Below are 21056 nucleotides of genomic sequence, written 5' to 3' on the forward strand. Positions count from 1 at the left end.
ACAAAAACAAAGAGGTTTGCTCGTTGTCTAAGACACAAGCAAGACACAAAGAAACAATCTAATTAGACATGAGATGGAAACTGCCCGAAACAACAAACCTCCTTCCTACTTTCCTGAATAACATCTGTGATGGTATCGGATTTGGCGAGACACTAGCAACCAAAGTGCACAGAACAACAAAGCCCAAGATCTCTGCGACATGCTGATAGAGTGTCAGGGCGTCTACGGCATATACTGGCCAGCCATCAGGCATCCAGCGGCGTCGCACCACATGCGCAAGATGCTCGCAGAAGACACCAGTGCTGCTAGGACCGCGGCAGCTGTCACTCTTGGGGACGTCACTGTTCTGGGTCGGGTTGTTCAGAAAGACATGGAGAAATTATGGCCCACATCTGTCTTAGGACGTCCTCTTGAAAATGCAGTCAAAGGGCAACCACGTTGAGATCTTGACAGCTATGGCTGACTATTTCGAAAAAACACAACGTACACAAGAGGATAGCAAGTACAGTTGGCGCTTTCTAGACGCTGTCGAAGTTGCATTTGAAGGGAGGCATGTGCAGATCATCACTCTTCTCTTGAGGACGGTCCGCAAGCACTTCTCAGACATTTTAAAATGGCGTGTTGATCACTTGACCCGCATGGCACTCAGCAGCAGTCATAAAATGGTGGAAGAAGCATGTAGCGCTTTAAGAAGCCGCGATAGATATCCAGCTATCTGGACGCCTATAGACGGGCATGAAAGATTGGTGATCCTGCGCTGGCTTGCAGTTGTTTGTGACATGACCAACTGCTTCAGTTACATTGTTGGCTCGAAGTAGGACGGTCCGTATGAGCTTCACGTTGATGAGTTGACGGTTGTGAGGAGCTATCGGCTCGAGAAGGGCGGACATGCGGTGCGGACTGTCAAGGATAATCCTGTGCTGGAGGACTCAAATGTTGCTGATGATGAAGGGTATATGTTATTTGTTGCGGTATCAGACTGCTGCAATATACGTTGCACATGAGCCTCAATACACACGGTTATAACGGGTCATGTTTAGCACGTTTCAAGCCATGTATATATTGCCACCTCCTAGCTAGATACCAACATAGCGCAGTATTCCATCGACCCGATAGTCCTACGTTATCCTTTACCGTAGCTATCAGTATTCTACAGTGGCCGTTGCCGCTACATTATTAGAGGACAGTGACTAAGGAGGGTGTTATTGGAGGACAGTGACTGAGGAGGGTCAGAGACTGGATCGTACTATAGGTATGGTGCCTTTAGAACTCGATGTGCGAAATGGACAAGGAGAGAAGATTTGTCAAACGATAGTTACCAAACGACTGTAGAATGGAAGCAGGTCATAGGTATTGGCTTTTATGATTTTGCACGCTCATCTCTAAGAAACCTGAATCTGGCATGATCTCTCAACCTCTGATTGCCAACCATGCTCCTTCGCCTGTATGTTTTTAACAACCCCTCCTGCCTTATCACTTGCACATGATTGAATGAAGTATGCTGAGTCCTCTCTTGATAGTGCGCGCAGCCATGGTTGAGACTGCGAGTGAATCAGAACGGCGCCCGCATCTGCCTTTTACTTCTCTCCAGATTCGACAGTCGCTCTTTTGACTTTGTTACCCAAACTCTCATCCTCAACTGTCACATCTGTCCGCCTCCCAACTCACTATTCCTATCCATTAATATCCAATTCCACTTACCAACACTAACACCCCCACTCCTAACCACCAAGTCCACAAGAACATCTATATCCTTCTCCCTATTCAACCACCCAAAGTCACCATCATACTCCTTGTCGACAAACTGGTTCAGCTTGGCGCGCAAGGCTTGGCGCGAGCGGTACGTGCTACTGTACTTTCGAGGAAGAGCATTGTGAGTGTGAGGAGTTCAGGCTCTGCGTGGAATTCTGGGCGGAGTTAGATGGGGGGTGCTAGAGAAGGAGAAAGGGAGTGCTACGTAACTTTTAGAGGGGGCATGTTGGGGGTTGGTGAAGAGTAAGTGCAGCTTTCTAATGTGTTAAGAAAGGTGGATATGGTGGTGTTATGGAGATGGGATCAAGCTGAGAAATCCTGGCAATTGATGATGAGGGCGAGGCGAGCTCGCCATCGTGAAGGACCCTCAGGCGCTTTCACTTCAGCAGCGCCCATATTCATTCGCTGCGTTCTCACAACTACTACATCCTTACAATATTAGGTTAGAGTGAAAGTCCGGCCAAGTCCTTGTCGAGCCTCCTCTGTCCGATGGAAATCCATAAAGTGAGGAATGTATACTGTCCCGATAAATTTCAATGGGTTCCGAATTCTACTCTCCGAAGAATATACAAAGAATGCCCGCCGTAACAGACGCATACTCTATCACCAGGCTTACATCCCAGATTTGCAAGCCCAAAGCGACTTCCTTTTGTGCTAACGGAGTGACCGATGAGGGCTTGGAAGCGTGTGATGCATGCAGTCCCGCACTCTTTGTCTCCTTTCTTTGCACGGAAGAAGGATTTTATCATGATCGCCGGCCGTAATTATCTCCTTTGCATCATCTAACGCGGTCTCTGTGCTCTCATTGATGTGGTGATCCGTCCAGAACGCCATGAAGAACTCCGGATGTATAACCGAAGATTCTGTTGTGTTCTTTAGATGGATCCAACGAGCAAGATATAGTCCGTCCAAAAGCCACGCCACGGCTTTGACATGCACGGGGTTTTCGTTGCTGAAATTTTCGTTAGGGCTGCTGTACTCGTTGATGTAATCTCATGGCCCAATCAAACGTGTATATTCCATTACCTATTGAATCGTATCGACTTCGCAGCCAGAGATGCGCAAAGATTTGCCTTGGTCTGTGGTCAAGATATGTCTAAACCTAGATAGAACCACCGCATCGTATCTCGAAGAAGTGGCTGTCTTATCCTCTGCAGTCAAAAGTCCTTGACATAACGATCCACGTCTTGCGATTGGTCTGTTCCAGAATCCGCTCATAATCTCAGTTCGTCTTGATCTCCCCCTGGAGTCAGGACACCACGATGGTAGGTCCGGAGGTCTTGGGTCCTTAGAAGGGGGTATGCCAGATATGTCGAACTGCTGACCCATAGAAACCAGTATTTCCATGCATCTGATTATAGTAACCCAGTATAGCTCGCGCACAGCTGTACTGTAACCGATCCATGGCGCCAGTCTGTGTTGCACGGTTTCATGAAATAACCCGAACAGAGCCCGAATTCTGTCAACCTCTTCTCCCACTTCTCGGAAGCACACTCTATGGAGCAACCGTAGTATCTCGCGAGTGAGGACATTGAGTCTCTCCTGGCGAGAGGTGTGAATGTATTTGATCTGTCTTGCTGCTGTCCGGTTGAGACGTGCTTGTACCTTTGACATTGTGTGCGACTTGAACATGACACTAGCTAATGCAAGAAGGTGATCGATGTCCAGCCACAATCTCCCGCAAAGCAAAATTACCACTGTCGCAAGCACAACTTCTTGGAAGGTCCATAGACGACGGTACCAGCTCGTAGACAGTAGACGAGCCATGCTCACCCACAACGGATCAAACGATAAGGACCTTTGCGGGTTGAAACAGCGACAAGCATCGTCTGGGTCTCACATCTGTGCATGTCGGCTCATTTTTGTCAGGAAGACGTCGGACGCAGGAGTGGATGGACCGGCTTAAATCAGAACACTCGTTGCGTGCGAGAATATTCGACGCATAAGTGGTCACTGGATTGCTTTCTCATCGGAGTCTTGTTTGCTGATGCAAATGGCGTCAATTCACAGAGGTCGGTTCGCATTTGGTCAGAAAAGATAGAGATACCCGAGCATTTCGAACGCAGTCGGAGTGATCGATAAAATCGTGCCATTGCATTTTACAAGTGTTGATGCAGGAGCAGTACCCCGTATAATACAGCGTCAAACTCAAGATCATCGGCGATTTTGTGGCATTTTTCTGGAGCTCGAACTCGTCTGCTCTTGTCTAGATGACGGTGAGGAGTCGTATCTCATCAGATTGAGACGAGGTCCGTGGTAAGACGATCGTGGAGGCCATGCCACATTACTTGCCACTGAGAATGTAAACGTGTGAAGTATGAAGGGATTCTGCATAGACTAGTTTCAGTCTCGGCGATGGGGTTGGGACGTCTTGCAAGGGATTCGTGATGTCTTTTGAGACGTTGGGGTCGTCCATGACTTGAGCGCGAAGGAGGTGATATTCTGGCAACTTTGTAGGCTCCGTGCATCGTGACTGATCAACTTCAACTGTCGTGCTCGGGAGATAAGTCTTAGCGGTTGTAGCTGGGGTTGGTGCACAAGGCTGACAGCGAAAGCACAAAAAGGCTTGCCAAGCCACTACCCACATCGCGATTGCCACAGCTGCAGAACTGAGAACTGAGAACTGGCCTTTACATCACGAGAATAGGATATGTTGTGCACGATTGTTTGTGGTGATGAGAGGCACGCCTGTAGACGCAACCATACTCAAACAAGAGTTGTATTACTTTCACCACTCCGGTGCCACTTGACACAGCTGGTCACCGTTCTTCGACCACCGATTGCTACTACTTCTTCAAGGTAGAGTTGTGTGTAGAGAAGATATGTACAAAAGCGCCGTCACCAGGTGCTCGATACTGATAAGCCGGCCAGCGACAAGAACCGGTTGTACCGCTCGATTGCAGACCCGGCGACCCAAATAGTATATAGTGTGAAGTGCAAAACTAACCAAAAATGCCCAAAATGTCCCAACCATAGCGCAACCCAAAACAATGATCCACATCAGCACTTGACGGATCGTCCCTCACGCAGTCGAGATCCAACGCGGTGGAGGGAGGTGGGTATGCTAATGTAACGCGAACCATGAATAACTGAACCCTAAAACCAATATATGCCCCTGCCCATGCAATGTTGAATGTTGAACGCAAACGCGCGTAGATATGAATGTTGATACTGTTGGATGATGTTGTTCTGTCGCCATTGGAGGCGAGAACGTCGAACGGTAGCCTAGCTGCGAGGCATGGAGCCCATAGAGAGGAGAGCCTCGATTGCATCGCGCTCAGCACCAGACCCAGTAACTCCAGGAGATGCAGTGAACTTGAGAGGAAGGGGGGTGCTACCCATAGCCGGGGTACGAGAAGAAATGGAACCCTGGAAACCGCCTTGTGGCAGCGAGTGGCCTTGAGCCGAGATGCTGCGATAGCGCGGGTTGCTCGACTGCGTGCGGCTTAGGTAGTTGTAGTCACGGTGTTCGCGTCGCGGGCCGCGGCGGGTCTCCCGCGAAACCTGTGGGCCCATCGTGGACCAGTCCTCCTGGTCGGTGTCATCGTCAAGATCTTCGCCGAGATCCATGTCGGACGCCGAGTCAGAGTCAGTGCTGTCGTCAGAGCCGTCCAGGGACATCTGGTCGGCCATCTCTTCGTCATCTTCCATCTTGTGAGGCGGCGACCATGAGCCAGCATTCCAGCTGCCCTGGTACGCGTCGCGCTCCTGGCGCGGCTTGGGAATTTGCAGTCCGCCGGCGGTGCTGTCTACACTGGCTGGTGGTGTTGTTCCACTGCCACCGCGCAGGCTACCAATGGGCACGCCGCGAGCCTGTGACGAGCCCGCGACGCTCCACCTACCCCAGCCGACCTTCTCAAACTTAACCTCGCCGTGCATGCCGCCGCCAGCGCGATGTTCCAGCGCTGCGACAACGAGCCGCCTTGCTTTCGCGGGTGCTAGCCCAGAGAAGCCAGGGACTGACTGAGTGAGATGTGCCATCATCTCGCGGATGGGCATCGCACCATGGCCGACTATGATCGCAGGCAGATGGTGCTTCGCCAACATGGCAGCCGTAATTTGACGCGTGGCGTCGAGGCCGGCGAGCGCCTCCTTGGACAGGGCTGAGGGCTGGTCTTGCGCCGCGGCGTGCTCGACCGCATCTTGCAGGTCGATGTCCATTGTTTCCGGTGTGTCTACCCTCCCAGCTATCGGCAAGGCCGGCCTGCGCTTGTGGGCCGAGAGGATGGGTGATATCGAAGACGGAGGCGTCAAGAGGGCGCCTGTCGAGGCCGCGTGGACGCCATCGTGCGGGATGGGGATGCTATAGGAGGCTTGCTGGGCAGCGAAGGCCGCAGCGATGTTGGAGACGGGCATCTGAACCATAGTGGCCATGTTGGCGGGTATAGAGTTGCTCGTCGTGAGAAAAGGGTTTTCTGTTGGCAGGTGCTGACGCGGTGACTCAGGAAGGCGGCGTCTGACCGAAGCAGCAGCTGCGCAGACAAAGGAGTTGAGGGTCTTTGTTTAGAGACCGCAGAAGATCAGTCTTATGCGACTGGAATGGCAGCGGCGAGAAAGGGATAATTGCTGTTGTGTGCTGGCGATTCACGGAGCAAGCTGCAGCGGCGTCGCTTGATCGTTGTAGGGTTCGAGCGCGTTTGGCGGATCGGCGATCCGGGGAGCAGGCAGGCGTACCGGGCGGATCAGACAGGAGGCGCGTCAAAGTATTGGCGAGCAGTATCTGGAACGAGCAACGAGGATGTGTATTCTGGCAGAGGGCAATATTCAGTGTGCGCGTAGTGGGTGCTTTGTAGTCGTGCTTAGTGTGGGAGTCAGCTATGAAAAGGGCCGCTCGGTATGGTAGAGTCCCACCTGCATATGCTGTCGGAAACCAAGGAAGTGGGCGAACCAGGTGCGTGTCGGGCAGGCGCATGGCATAGCAACTGCCTTCTGATTGGCTGGGGCGGTAGCGGCGTACCACACCTCTCTATAGCCGTCATCGTCAAATGCCCCATCTGTCAGCAGGTACCCACGCCGGAAGCAGGGTCGCAGCCCAGTTTGCGTGCCTTGTCCTTGCGCGCCGCCGCAAATGTCGTGATGGTTGCATCGTGAAGCTGCGTTTGTACTTCATTGATGTCTTTCCACAAACATCGTGACGCCTGTCAAAGGCAATCTTGGAGGCCTGCACGGCTGTCTCCCTCTGCTCCGAGACCAACCGAGACCGCGAGCCATCGTCCAGCCTCCAGAGCCCCCATGCGTTCGCAGTCCCAACAGCCATTGGCTTTATCAGTACTGCGCGGGGTCGCCAGGCCGCTATCAACCTCGCTCCGATCTTCGTTACGCGCAGCCCCCTCTTTGTAACAAGCACAAATTGCGGGACCACACAACAAAATGCTGGTGTGCCGTCGGTTGAGTGCGCTGTGAAGCTCGGGAAGAGGCAAGCTTACACACGTGTGTGCTCCTCTCGCAGACACCCCGCGACACGTCTGGTTCAAGTGGAGCAATTTTGACGTAAGTATTTCTGCGACTGTGCATGTGGACTACAGGTCAACCGTGATTCGCCTGCACAACATACTTGGTGATGGCCTCGCTTGCGTTAGTTCTACCTCTTCTACACACAACAGTCGGAGAATATCGTGACTTACAGACTTGAGAACATTGATCTGCTGCACTGTGCGGTTGAAGATGGCGCGATACTGATCCAGGTTCTGTTGCACGACGTCGTTGCGCGTCGTTCGCCCTTCGCAGATGGCCTTCATCTGGAGTTCCATCTGCGCTGGGTTAGCATGTACCCAGAATGAAGCAGATATACCCCTCCATATATATCACTCACCTCTTTGCGTAAGAACGGCTTGCTGAGACTGGTCTCAATACCCACATTGTCGTACCCCTCGATAAGCGCGACACCCAATGTTGTCGGAATGAACTCTTGCACTCCGCCGGCCGCCGCTCCCCCACCTCCGTTATGACCCGCTGCTGCGCCGCCTCGGCCTCCTCGAGCACCACCTCTTCCTCTTCCTCGTCCGCGTCCTCTGCCAGCGCCGTTGCCAGCATTTCCTGCAGCCCCGCCTTTGGGTCGAGCGATCACGTACTCACGCTCCTGGATCTTCGCGATGTGTTCAGCCATTGTTGCATCGGTGCCAATGCCGTTGACATCCATCAGCGCGATTAGCTCAGGTTCGGTGAGGTAAGTAGGTGCTGACGTCTTGCCGTCAAGCATGTTCACTTCTGTCGGCTCAAACGTCTCGCCGACTGTGTAGTGCGGCAATTGCTGACTGCTTTCCCACTTGTCATATGGATATACGTCGAGGTAGTTTCTGGCAATAACCCGCAGGCCATGGGCATGAAAGATCTCGGCTCCGTAGTCGATCTCAATGTCTGTAGCCTCACCTACTGCATCCTCAGAGCAACACGCGAGAAAGCGGCGAACAACGAACTCATAAACCTTGCGTTCGTTCTCGCTATTGAGGGCATTGGAAGCCACGTAGTTAACAGGATGAATGGGCGGATGCGCCTTATCATTGTTACGACCATTACGTGGTTGGTTGAATCCACCATTCATGAGATTCTGGGCGAAGTTTCCCCAGCGGCCATCTTGAGTCTGCCTAGAGACAATACTGCGGAGATCCATTCCTCGGTCGAACTGATCAGTTTCGGTACGGGGGTAGCTGATCCAGCCTTTGGTGTAGAGTTCTTCGGCAACCTTCATGACGTCTTGCGATGACATATGGAGGAACCTACTGCCCATCTTCTGCAGCTCGACAGTTGTAAGAGGGAGTGGCTTCCACTTCTTGGTAGGCTTCTTCGCCATCTTGATTACCTTAGCCGTCTTCGAGATCAGGCACTTTTCAAAGATCAAAGTAACGGCCATACGATCGAATAAGTGGCCTCGTCGCCAGTTGAACTTGACTTCCACGTCATCCTTTGTGTGATGTACCTTGATGTACCAGAAGGGCTCTGGGACGAAGTTGTGTACACGAAGGTATCGGTCTACGACGAAACCGAGGGTAGGAAATTGGCAGGAGCCGTAACTGATCATCTTCCCCCGTTCATCACCTCGAACAGGGATCATACTCTGCAGAGCGAGAGTTTGCATGCGCGTAAAAGCTGCACCAAGACGTAGATCGAGTTCCGTGCGAGCAGCGACTGCGTTCGACTGGGCTTCGTCAAGCTGTATGGGATTCTGTGAAGCCTGAATCACATGGCTGAAGCATATTAGCGCTACGGACATTGAGTTGGAAGGAAAACTTGCGCTCTTTCGATGTTGCTGAAACGTGCGCGGAAGATTCGAAGCCTTGGGTTCACTTTCAGGGCGATGTCGCGGATTTCAGTCCCAATGTTCTCGCCCTCACGATCGCAGTCGGTCCAGATGAAGAGAATCTGGGAACCACGAGCTTGTGACTCAATGTTGCTTGCCACAGCCTTCTTGTCCTACGACCCGGTTGTCAGCTAAGCCTCGGGTTATGAATGTTGAGAGGTCGGCGAAGGCTCTTAACGCACCTCAGCGATGAAGCTTTGTATGGGAGCATCGAACAGATCTGCGGGTGGACACGAGTGCCACTTCCTGTACCGTTCGGTGAAATCATGGCCTACAATATGACCAGCAACACACGTGAAGGTAACATCGCACTGGCCCCATTGTTGGAATCGGAAATCAAACTTATAGTTCTTGACCCACTGAATGCCTCGCACACTATCCTGCTTCAAGTCAGCTCTTTCGTCTCACCTTAAGAATTGCAAGTGAAGCATTTCTACACACAGTCGTCACTCGGCCGCCGAGATGATTGGCGACCGCTTTTGCGATCGAAGGCTTCTCCGCCACGCACAACACTTTCATTTTGTCAACGCGTTGGTGTTGCCATCGAAGCTTGCAGTCAAGCGGTACTGAGGAGGCAGAAAGTTTAGAGCAATGCACGTGAGAGCGCGTTGAACAGGGAAGGCGCGATTTGGACCTCTTAGCGTGGCTTGGCTGACAACAAAAGTGGGTCAAAAACTCATGAGGTCATCCGTTTTCATTCGGTCTGTAGCCATCGCGGTCCCTCACCTTCGTGCGCGTTTCAGTCACTACCATTGTTTGTTAACTACACGAAATCTGCGACAAGATGCTTGTTCCCCGCGCCTCCCTCGACCTGGCGCTCCCACTCGTCAAAAAGCTTGACGAATGCGCGGACTTTAGCAAAACCGTGCAGCCATACCTGCCACAGCTCTACGACTTGCCGTACAAGATCATCGAGAGCATCAATGACCGACAGGCATTGCTGAACATCTATGTATCGACGAACCCTCTCATGCTGGGACTTGCTTTTGCGCTGTTCATGACGCCCATTGTCTTTGTAGTATCTGAGTTCAACCGCAACTACTCGCAAGTCGACCGGCTGTGGAGCGTCCTCCCCGTTATCTACAACGTGCACTACGATGTCTGGGCGCATATGAACGGCCTGCCAGCAGCGAAGGTCGATCATGTTATGGCTCTGTCGGTAATCTGGGGCGCGCGTTTGACATTCAACTACTGGCGAAAGGGTGGATATCAAGTGGGAAGTGAGGACTACAGGTGGAACATCGTCAAGGAATACGTTGGCCCAGTTCCTATGTTCATCTTCAACATCATTTTCATCTCGCTGGCTCAGAATGTAAGTGTCACAACCGTAAAGAGATTGCACATAGCTCACTCATCATAGGTTCTGCTCTGGATCATCACTTCGCCGACCTACGTCCTGCTTCTCACATCACGCATTACCGGAAACACCTTATCCGGCTACGATTCCGCTTTCAGCAAGGGCATGTTCGTCCTGGTTATCATCGAATTTTTCGCCGACCAGCAGCAGTGGATCTTCCACAAGGCAAAGGGCGCTTACAACAAGACCGCGAAGGTCCCCGGCGAATACAAATACACTCGCGAGCAGCTTGACCGCGGCTTCAACACCAGTGGCTTGTGGGCATGGTCACGCCACCCCAACTTCGCTGCGGAACAGGCCTTCTGGGTTTCGCTGTACCAGTGGGGCTGCTTGGAGAGCTACACTTTCACAAACTGGACGTTTGCTGGCGCATTCTCGTATCTGGTTCTATTCCAGGCCAGCACCTGGCTGACCGAGATGTTAAGTGCAGGCAAATACCCGGAGTACAAGGTCTATCAAGAGCGCGTCGGCAAATTCTTGCCCAAGTTGCTCACACGGAGTATGGAGGCACCGAAGACCGAGAAGGAAGCAGCTAAGGTCAAGGAGGCCAAGGTTAAGGCTGCGAAGGGAAAGAAGCTATAAGCGAGCAGAAGCTTGCAAAGAGCGCGTTCTGCCTGGCTGTGGGTGATGCATTGAACATACTCTATAGCGACGCAGCAACCGTACAAATCTGCCCAGCCACTTGACCAGCGTTTTAGAGAACAAATAAGGTCTGGTGATGGACCGACTAGTCTCTAAGCGCAAAGTTCTTCATGCTTCGAGATGGAAACGGAGATAAGACGGAGCCGTTGGAGAGGCGTGTAAACGGCTGGGGTACAACATTGAAATGAAGTCGCGAGAACAAAACCATATCGACAATACACCCCCGCACACTACTACCATCATGCCTCGGCGCAAACGCAATTTCTCGTCGAGAGGCCAAGTGAATGAGCTGTTCTACGACCAAGCTGACGTGAGCGCGGATATGGTGGATACTTGAGTCCTTGGCGGTACACCACATACTCAAAGCTGACTCTAATAAGTCACATGTGGACCAAGAACATCTGGGGCCGCATGATATCTGCCGCGGCGCGAGTAAGCTTCTGAATGTTCGTGACGTTAGCTCACCAGGCCCCGCGCTTTATCCTTGCGATGCGAGTGTTTGTGGGTATTTGGCGTTCACGACTGGGCACCCTGGACATGTGCAAGTATTATCTGATTCGGTCAATGCTGAGCATTAGCTTCTTGTGCGACTCGCTTGATGTTTCTCCTTCCCAGCAGAATGATAAGTCTAGGTATAAGTACAACGGCATTCTGCATGACATTCACAGTACTTGTCAAGCCTCAAGCATCACGCAATTGGAATCGTCCCTTCTCTAGTTTAAGGCCACTAAGCAGTCGCTTTTTTGCGTATCTCGAACAACATGACAGCGTCGGGAGGCTTCCGGGTCATCATTGCTGGAGGCGGTATCTCAGGTCTGACGCTCGCCAACGCACTTGAGAAAGCTGGCATCGAGTATGTACTCCTCGAAGCTCGAGATATCATCGCACCAAAGGTGGGTGCATCGATCGGATTCTTCCAGAACGGCGGCCGAATCCTTGATCAGCTGGGTTGCCTCGAAGCTATTGAAAAGGACTCGTGCGCACTTCATAGAACTCGGAGTCGCGACAAACATGGCAGACAGTTCTTCACACAAACTGGTATCCAACTAGTCGAGGCCCGGTAGGTGCTCCCTGATGTGAATGGTAAAAGTATTTGACTGACCATGTCGATAGATTTGCCTACCCTGCATTGTTCATCGAACGAGAGGTCGCTTTGCGCATAATGTACGACAATCTTCAAGACAAATCCAAGATCAAGCTGCAGAAGCGAATCTCGAAGGTGGACCACAACGAGAACGAAGTCACAGTCACTTGCAGCGATAGCACTACATTTCGTGGTGACATTCTTGTTGGTTGCGATGGCGTTCATAGCGTTGTCCGTCACGAAATGTGGCGACTCGCTCACCTACACGAACAACGCTCGTTCGACCCATCTGACAAGGAATCGCTATTTGCTGAGTACCAATGTCTTTTTGGTATCTCGACTCAAACAAAGGGTGTTGTTGATGGGGAGGTCACCGTCAACTATGATGAAGATTTCTCGACTATGATCATTGGAGGTAAACAGAAGGTCTTTTGGTTCATGTTCAAGAAGATGGACAAAATCTGGTAAGCTTGATCGTACTTTTTTGCGAACACAGACTGACCGTCTCAGTACGTGTACACCGTCTTCGCGTGTCGTACTATCCGTTTGCATATGTTCGCCCATACCAGAGGACAACACTACAAAGATGACGGCCCCGTGAGCTGTTTTGCTGACTGACCAACGCATAGACAAAGCTACCGAGCTGCCACGATACACCAAGAAGGATGCTGAAGTATTTGCCGACAACATTGAGTACTACACTCTCACACCTGAGCTGACGTTTGGCGACCTCTGGAGAAATCGAACCACTTACACCCTAGTCCCGACTGAAGAGGCTCAATTGAAACGATGGTCTTGGGGTCGCATCGCCTGTGTTGGTGACTGCGTCCACAAGATGACTCCAAATATGGGCGCCGGCGGCAACGCAGCGATGGAGACAGCTGCCGCTCTCGCAAACGAACTCAAGAATATGGTGGACACAGCTGAGAAAGGAAAACCAACCTACGACAGCATCAAAGCTCACCTTGGAAACTACCAGAAGCTCCGGGACACCCGTCTGACAGCCATCCTGAAGGCTGCGAATGACCTCACACGCATGCATGCACTCGCAACACTCAAAGACAAGATCTTTGCCGTCTGGGTTCTCCCCCATGCTGGCGACTTGTAAGTAACCGATGTCAGAAGTGGCTGCGGATCCCTGCACGTGCCCAGGTGTGAAAGGCGGTGCGCTAACCAATCGGCGCCTGACAACGCTCCATGATACGAGAGCATACAGTCAGCTTAATCAAGCTGCGCAACCTCATTTGCCTTTTTCGTATCCTCGACCTACATAGTTAGTATAAGACGCTGCTAACCCCACATTCTAGTATGTCGAACCTCCAGAGTGATATGATCACTGGCGCTGTCAAACTCGACTACCTCCCGATACCTGAACGATCACTACGCGGCACAATGCCTTTCAACCCGTCTCAAGGGCTCGGTCAGACTGAGTCGAAGGTATGGAGAGCTGCGAGAGGTCTGCCGTTCTTGGGCATTACAGCTGCTGCACTGTATTTCATGTGGGGTATTTGTTTACCACACGCGCTGGAGCGCATTGGCGAGATCTTGGAGAAGGGCGTACAGAACAATATCGGCGAAGCTGTGCATGTCAAGCCGTTGCATAGCTTCTACGGTTTCGAGTTTCTTGACAGCAGATTCAGAGGGCTCGTCGCATGCTTTGCCTCATTGCAGTTCGTCGACCTCAACTGCAGCTGGCAGTCCCTCACCTTTTTGACTGACGCTGGGATCGTCTACTCTATCTTACTAATTGAGAGTGTCAGGAGGGCAAACATCATGACCTTGGCCTACGTGTAAGTCGAACACTTTAGATTATGAGTGGGAAGCGACTGACAATGTCTGACAGACCACTCATTTTCGGCTACAACATGCAATTCTTCGGCATCGGCATCCTAATGGCCCCCTGGTGTCTAGTCCACTACATCCAAACTCCCCTCGAGAACTTCCGTGCCCGCGATATGCGCCTCACAGACCTATCTTACACCGCTTCCGTCCTCCCCGTCATTCTCCTCACTCACTACCTGCCCAACTTTGTCTCCTTATCTACGTGGATTGATCCGCAGACGCGCCACATGGCAAACTGGATCTGGCAACCCTTCGCTATCTGGACATCGATCCTGCAATTTGTGCTCAAGAAGACGGTCATGCCGGATACGGTGCAGGCAGATAGGGTCAAGAACCCGACGGGCGATTTGCCGGTTATCAAGTATACGGTCTACTCGCTTTGCGCAATCTCGGCGGCGACGTGGTGGTACACGCTCTACAACGCGCCTTTCTCGCTTGCGACGCTGTTTGTGCCGGATGTTGCAGCAATGAAGACTGGAGATGAGTATATCAGGCTGTTTTTGCAGTTTGATGAAATCTTCTCGCTGGGGTCGTGCTTAATATGGCTGCTGTACTTGTACGGTGACTTGAAGAGGGCAGGCATGATGGAAGATAGTTGGGTCAGCATTGTTGGTAAGGGTCTTGTTACGCTTGTCGCTGCTGGGCCGGGTGTGACTATTGGGTTAGGCTGGCTGTGGAGGGAGCAGTTTCTGGCGACTAAGTGGCACAAGGATGCTGTTGTGACGGTCAAGTCGAAGTGAGCATTGTGCATGCTAGAGGTTGTCAGCACTACAGAATCTGAGATCAAGAGGAGGACTGTAACGGCAGGGTCTAGTCACGATTGACGAGCAGTGCTTTCTTTGCAGAGCGTGTTATTGCTCTAGCTTCCTCGTTTCGATTTCGCTAGTTTTCATAAGCTCCTTCACAATTTTCTGGTTGGGATGTCACAGTACCCTTTCTGGTTCTGCGTATGTGTCCAAAGGAGGGTAGCCATGTCCTCCCGCCAGCCTCATCATGATCATGCTTTACCTCAACGCTCATGCAGACCGCATGAAAATATTTCGCAAGTCGCTTCATTCTGTAAGAATCTGTCAATCGGTATGAGTATGGATGGCATGTGTTATTGTTACTATCTGAGCTCCGGTTTGTGTGGAAACCACTGTGGAGGATTAGGACAGATTAGGCTAGTGCAGCGACAGATCCAACGACAGAGGTGCTAGGTGAGGTACCCGGGCATCAACAAAACCCCTCAATTCCGTCATTTGTTTGGTGATCTGTGAGCAACAATACAGCTCTTCCAATGTGTCTCGCAACTCAGCAGGATTCTCACGCCTGCCATCACTTGGCGAAGACGATCTTCTCCCGTATATAGCTCTCGATGTCTTTGCAACGAACGTGAGGACCACCAGACCCATCATGCCTATCTCCATAGACAACCTTACGCCTCTCCTTGCACTGAAAGTTGAGTGGAATCTTTGGCAGTATTTGCTGCATCCTTTTCCGGTACCCGTCGGAATGAAGCCTGTTGTCGTTCACTTCAAGCCTGAGATGGACATACTGTACATCGCTGAACCAAAAGGCGTTGGCGGCCAGCCTTGGAAAATTGTGCCATATACTTGAGGTTCGAACTGGAGGAATGTACTGTATTGATTGAAGGAGGCAGAAGACCTCCAAGATAGCTATATAAGCGAGCGATAGGCGAGCGTCTAACTACAGTGAGCATAGAACAGTGAGTTGATGCTGTTGGACTGACTTGTAGAGTATCAAAACATGTTGCGGTGTGTGCCACTGTAGAATACTAATAGCTACGGTAAACGATAACGTAGGACTATCGCGTCAATGGAATACTGCGCTGAATTGCTATCTAGCTGGGAGATGACGACTATATACCTGACCTCAGGCCAGTGACCTATCACACACTAGACTAGGGTAGTCTGTCAGAGGTACAGTCAGACCCTGTACAGACTGACCGATACCGCAACAAAACCGTTACACATACTCCATGGGCATAGAGGTCAAGATATAGAGGCTTCCTGACGTGGTGACGAACCACCGGTGGCGGTAGAGATACGCAGTACTCCTCAAAATCTCCATCCCAGGATATGATATCGATGGTGTTGATCTCGTAGAAGATCTGTTAGGATAGGGTCGCGACCTCTGGGCCCAGAGCCAGGTGGTGTCGAAGAATGCTGCCGCACTTGAAGTCGCCAATATGCTTGCCCCACGGACGGTTTCGGATTATTGAGATGGGCTTGTCGCGTTCGGTAAATCGGTGTAAGAGTATTTGGGTGAAAGTGATCGCGTGGGTTTTAGCTTAGAGGGAAGTGCGCTTATTGAGCATTTGGAGAAGACAATACCAAGTGAAAGAAGGCCAGGTGAATGAACTCCGAGGGTTGAGAGACAGTAAGTGAGTACAAGATTGCATTGATCAGCTCTGAGCGATCTTGGACGTGGACAATCAATAGGAAAGCAGTGTTGTACCCGTTTCAGACGCTCAGCACCAGACTCAAGTGTCTTCACCATTCTGAAGGTATGCCCTGGAATCTTCACATTTCTGTTTGATGTAATGTAGAGCCACCTGTTTGGGGTTTTCTTTTTGCAAGGCCTTCCTTGCCACCCTTTGTGCTACCGCAGAGCCCTTTACCGCTCTTAGACTGCGTGGTCGAGGTCTTCGTTATCAGTTAGTATGATTGGTCTATCCTAAATTGTATTGTTGCGCACACGTACCTCAATCATTCAGAGAATATGACTCACTCTCGAATGCGCTCCTTGGCAATTTCGCAGCGGGTAATGTATGAAGGATGCGGTTCCGCCCATATCTCTGAGCCCCAAGTGGCAAACGTACCCTTGCAGTTGGAATGAAGCCATCGAGTGGGCGGTGGTACAGTTGATTCGATACAACTGCCATGTGTGCAGGTTATGTGGCGCACATGAATGTCGAACTCGACTTACCGAAGACCGGTGAAGTGTCGCAGCTCCGCAACCAGCTTCTCGAACGATATCCAGGGTGCGCCATATTCGAGGTTACGAACATAGAGACGAATAGTGCGAGGTGGCATGTACCTGCTTTCCCATACATCTATCGTGTTCATTTCGTAGAAGATCTGCAGAGGCAATGCTGAGAAGTCTGGGCCGACTGCAATGTGTTGTCGGATCTGTTGACTGTGCGCGAAGTCCTTGACGTCGTCCATTGGATCGACTTCGATCGCAGTTCCGGAGATCAAGGTATAGCTGGAGATCTCCATCTTCAGCTCGTCTGGAACCTTGCACTAATCACTTACAAAGCCTTCATCAATACGTCCGTATGGGAAGATGTACGTTGAGCCGACAATGGAGAGACGGATTGGCGTTTTAGATGAGATGAAGCTGCTGTTGACATTGGGAGACATGATGACATTGATGCGTTTTGGACCCGTGAAGTCTACTTCCGTCCCCGATTGAAGGAGGTTGTGAAGCTCGGTGACGTCTGAAAGCGGTGTTGACATCTTGAGGTTGTTGCTGCAAAGTTGCGGAGTTGACATGCTGAATCAATCAGCGATGGTGAAGAAAGACCAATTGAATTCGGGGAAGTAGCAAGAAGGCTACAAAAACAGCAAGCCGCCGCTCGGTAGAAGTCTTGGTGAAGCTAACAAAAGTGAGCGAGGCCGGTGAGAGAGAATGATGCCTGCGAGCAAGAAGTGTTGAAGCTGCGGTTATGCGTATCGGCTGCAACAATGCAAACAATGTCAAGCTTAGCTGGACACAGTGTGATGAAGCCTTGTATTCAGAGTTGAAGAAACTGCTCGAAAGTTCGTTATTCTGATGATAGTAAACGCTATCGTTATGATCGCGTAAAAAATTCCTTAGACCTACTATGGACCGTGGTTCTTTCCGTTGTCTGTACCGCTATCCGGCAAGTCAAGTAATTCCTGCCTATCCGGTAAATGAGATAAAGTAACAAACTCGAAATTCTCCACCGTATTCGCGCGAGCCTTCGATTTCTTAATGCGGTAGAATGATGATAGCTCCCACAATCAGCGCAATGACGACTACCGGGACCGCGACCGCAACCGCGATAATTTGTAGTTTGCGAATTCGGATCTGGAGTGTTGGTGAGTATCGAGGTATAAGACGCTATTGAACTTGGGCTGGATGTCAGGCTTGAGGTAGGGTGAGATGCTGAAGCGCCAGACGTCGGCTGCGATGTCGATGTGGTGACCGGGCTAGGAATAGCAGATGATGTGCCTGAGGTGACAGACGCGAGAACAGCTACATAGTTCCGCAAATTGACTCATACAGAACACTAGACTTACCAGTGGGTAGTCCATTGATGGCTCCTATCTCACAGTACTCCCAGAAGACACCCATCGCTAGTACAGTTTGCGATAGATCGTTGCTGCAAGCAGTCGAAACTCGCCGCGCTATCAGGTCATTGAAGTACTTCGAACTGGTGTAACAGAAGCATGCGTAGGACGTTGTTCGTGACCCGTCTTCACAGCCATCTACCATGTCACGAACAATGGTAGATACCTGAGGTTCCGCGCACGTCTGCAGGAGATCATATTCTGATACTTGGCTGACAAGGATGCTGGTCTTTATAATTGTACCAGTCATCATGGTTGTTGGGATGAGGACCTGTGTAGAGGTAGCCATTGTGATCGCGTTGTAGAAGCTGAGACAGAGTGAGTAACGGAAGGGATGACTACACCCATGTCTGTCTGATACTCTGCTCCTCACCGTTCAGCTCGGGAATGATAACCTCATGGGATTGCATAAAACGTAAAAAGCAGCTTGAGAAGCTAGGCAGAACTGGACTCTTCGAGGCCGACCCCTACTGTGGCTACACTGCCGCAGAGCACGACTGTACGCTCCTATTAGCTCGCAATGGTATATATCGGCCCTGGGAAACCAAAAGCGTGGAACTCGACATTTTGGCCCCAAATTGGCTTGCATGTTTGAGTTCAAATGCACCAGGCTGAAATCCAGTGTGCGGGTGCACGCATTCGAGGTGACAGGCTAAGAGAGATGATGCTGCTTCGGCCGTCGAATGAGCGCTCAGCCTACTCAAGGTGTTGAAGACCTCCTGGCAGTTGAGTGGTCATGCAAGTTCCTGGTAATGGTTGAGGCAGGAGCGGCTAGCATGGACCTGAACAGGGGCACAAGGCTAAAAGTTGATCTCCTGGCGCGTCCGGCTGCTGTTGGTCAAGAAGGATCCCAGGAAGAGAGTCGAGCAAGCTGTAATCTGCTTGAACCGGGAAGTCAAGGACTATGTCCCGAACGGTCGCGGATCTTCAACCGTAGGCGTACGCATATGTGGTTGTTGGCGAATGTAGTATCTCGCGATGGCTCAAGCAACCACAATCAGCGCTCCTCCAGCGCGTCTACAAAAGAGGCTCTTCCAGTCGCATGGCTCCAGACCACCCAGAATCCTCGCCAAGATTGAAATCAGTTGTGCTGCCAATTTGAGCGGTGGAAATGAAAGAAGCATTAGAAGTGAGTAAGTGTGGACGCTGACGTTCGCAGAAAAGGTGACGTCATCACACGCACATACAAAGGTTTGGTCGTAAATTATCGTCGAATTCATCTCGTATCTCCTATGCATTCTACCATCCCATCTCTCAAGTTCTACAAGCCAAGTCGACTGCGAATCGTCTGTTTGCTACTCTTTTGACCACCTTGACCACCCTGACCGGACACGCCACCGCGGCGCCCACCTCCAAGATCGTACGTACCCTGAATTCCACACATTTCAGATAGTGTTATTGTGGTGTTATTCTAGTGAACTCTTTACTGATTGTTGTTTGCAGTTGAGCAAAACGAAGCGTTCAGAGATATCTTATAGGGTGTGGTTGCGCTGAAACATGTGAGTTCACAACGTCCGTACATTATGTGTGAATGCACTATTGCTAAGCGAAATATGACCTCGCAGTATGGAATCATCGCGAAGGCGATTACGTCTGATCTACGAGTATGTCCTGAAAGACGTCCGTGATGCTGTTCAGTGGCAGTCAGAACGTATTTCCTCTTAGAATGCATGGGAGCCACTCAACGTTCCATTGAGTCGTTGCAAGCTGCAACTTTCGCCGAGGTGAGGCTACACTGCTCTGCAAGGAGTGCATTGACTGTGTGCCCAAATATTGGGATGCTACGCTTGACCACGCAACACTCGACAGGGTTGTGTTGCCATCTGCTGCGCAGTCTGTCTGGCCAGATGCAATACGATCGGATCTGAAGGCACGATGACACGCAGCAGATGGGCATAGTCGTAGTGCTTGCATGCACTGTGAGAGCGAATGAGGTTCTCGACAAAAGCGTGGAGGCTGTCAGGCGAACTCAATCGTTCCCAATGCGCGCATCGCAGTATAGTCGTAGATCATTACCACTTATCTACACCTTGTGTGGAAGCATCTGCAGGAAGAATTCACTCCATGTCTTATGTTGCAATACACGAACTAACCAGTCCAGGACACTCATGACATAGGCTAGCAATAAAGCCCCTAGATCCATGGTAATGTGTGTAGCGTGAACTTGCGTCAATCCAGTATTTGAAGGCTGGTAAAACGGCTGCGAAGGCTTGTTGAGGTATCTCTATCTTGAAGGGACGGTTGCTTCTTTCCGTATGTTCGAGCAGTTGACGATATAGGATAGCATGGACCATGCCTTTGGCCGCCGCACGTTGATGGAAGTAGTCGGGATACGTGCTAGAGTGCGACACAATGAGGACGATGGTCGGGCCAACAAGCAGGCTTTATCGTACAGTGTGGGGTAGAGCCCTGACACTGTGCACTGCAGTAAGATCTGGTTTCGAGGCACAGGCAGCCATTATATCGAATATTCAAGATTCCAAGAATGACGAGCTGACGAAGAAGGTCAAACGAGTATGGTTCTAAAGGCACGAGGAGTGGACCAAAAGATATTTAGAGTCAGGTAGTGGAAGGGAGATTAATGGGGATGCGTGGTCTGAGAACTTTCCCAGTACTAGCGTGAGTGGAAGTGTACATGATGACTGGCCAGATGACTTCTTACCAGAGCGAGCATGACGTACGTCAATCTCAGTCTTGCTGCGCACTGACCGGCGAGGACTTAACGACGGGTGGCTCCCGCTGAGACGTGTGCTGCTGTGT

The 21056-nt window shown here is 51.1% G+C and overlaps 6 protein-coding genes across 6 annotated transcripts; 2 read left to right on the forward strand and 4 right to left on the reverse strand.

The window, feature by feature from the left end:
- Positions 1 to 3932: 3932 nt before the first annotated feature.
- BU25DRAFT_416267 (uncharacterized protein) lies at positions 3933 to 4245 on the reverse strand. Its single transcript, XM_033707738.1, has one exon. The coding sequence runs from the start codon at positions 4218 to 4220 to the stop codon at positions 3987 to 3989; it is 234 nt and encodes a 77-aa protein (XP_033555445.1). The 5' UTR covers positions 4221 to 4245; the 3' UTR covers positions 3933 to 3986.
- Positions 4246 to 4977: 732 nt separating this feature from the next.
- Positions 4978 to 6108, reverse strand: BU25DRAFT_354780 (uncharacterized protein; the record flags this gene model as incomplete). Its single annotated transcript, XM_033703527.1, has 1 exon — positions 4978 to 6108. The coding sequence occupies one exon, from the start codon at positions 6106 to 6108 to the stop codon at positions 4978 to 4980; it is 1131 nt and encodes a 376-aa protein (XP_033555446.1).
- A 1170-nt stretch (positions 6109 to 7278) lies between these two features.
- Positions 7279 to 9568, reverse strand: BU25DRAFT_435632 (DNA topoisomerase III; the record flags this gene model as incomplete). The annotated part of the gene is made up of 6 exons (XM_033708931.1): positions 7279 to 7317; positions 7377 to 7502; positions 7565 to 8936; positions 8984 to 9162; positions 9232 to 9429; positions 9491 to 9568. 6 exons carry the CDS (start codon positions 9566 to 9568, stop codon positions 7279 to 7281), a joined length of 1992 nt encoding a protein of 663 aa, XP_033555447.1.
- An 80-nt stretch (positions 9569 to 9648) lies between these two features.
- BU25DRAFT_241078 (DUF1295-domain-containing protein) lies at positions 9649 to 11399 on the forward strand. Its single transcript, XM_033701525.1, has 2 exons — positions 9649 to 10361; positions 10410 to 11399. The coding sequence occupies exons 1-2, from the start codon at positions 9834 to 9836 to the stop codon at positions 10986 to 10988; spliced, it is 1107 nt and encodes a 368-aa protein (XP_033555448.1). The 5' UTR covers positions 9649 to 9833; the 3' UTR covers positions 10989 to 11399.
- Positions 11400 to 11809: 410 nt separating this feature from the next.
- Positions 11810 to 13926, forward strand: BU25DRAFT_354863 (FAD binding domain-containing protein; the record flags this gene model as incomplete). The annotated part of the gene is made up of 5 exons (XM_033703533.1): positions 11810 to 12069; positions 12162 to 12596; positions 12643 to 12647; positions 12768 to 13236; positions 13440 to 13926. 5 exons carry the CDS (start codon positions 11810 to 11812, stop codon positions 13924 to 13926), a joined length of 1656 nt encoding a protein of 551 aa, XP_033555449.1.
- Positions 13927 to 16703: 2777 nt separating this feature from the next.
- Positions 16704 to 18585, reverse strand: BU25DRAFT_426644 (uncharacterized protein; the record flags this gene model as incomplete). Its single annotated transcript, XM_033708434.1, has 6 exons — positions 16704 to 16854; positions 16906 to 17222; positions 17584 to 17767; positions 17806 to 17865; positions 17910 to 18201; positions 18246 to 18585. The coding sequence occupies 6 exons, from the start codon at positions 18583 to 18585 to the stop codon at positions 16704 to 16706; spliced, it is 1344 nt and encodes a 447-aa protein (XP_033555450.1).
- Positions 18586 to 21056: the final 2471 nt, after the last annotated feature.

Source organism: Macroventuria anomochaeta (assembly GCF_010093625.1).
Source record: "Macroventuria anomochaeta strain CBS 525.71 unplaced genomic scaffold BU25scaffold_58, whole genome shotgun sequence".
Taxonomy (NCBI): domain Eukaryota; kingdom Fungi; phylum Ascomycota; class Dothideomycetes; order Pleosporales; family Didymellaceae; genus Macroventuria; species Macroventuria anomochaeta.

Bases quoted from the DNA above. Each gene is read 5' to 3' on its own strand.
- BU25DRAFT_416267 (XM_033707738.1), bottom strand. From the start codon at position 4,220: ATGCACGGAGCCTACAAAGTTGCCAGAATATCACCTCCTTCGCGCTCA.
- BU25DRAFT_241078 (XM_033701525.1), top strand. From the start codon at position 9,834: ATGCTTGTTCCCCGCGCCTCCCTCGACCTGGCGCTCCCACTCGTCAAA. The intron at 10,362-10,409 runs GTAAGTGTCACA...CACTCATCATAG, and splicing joins TCATCTCGCTGGCTCAGAAT to GTTCTGCTCTGGATCATCAC.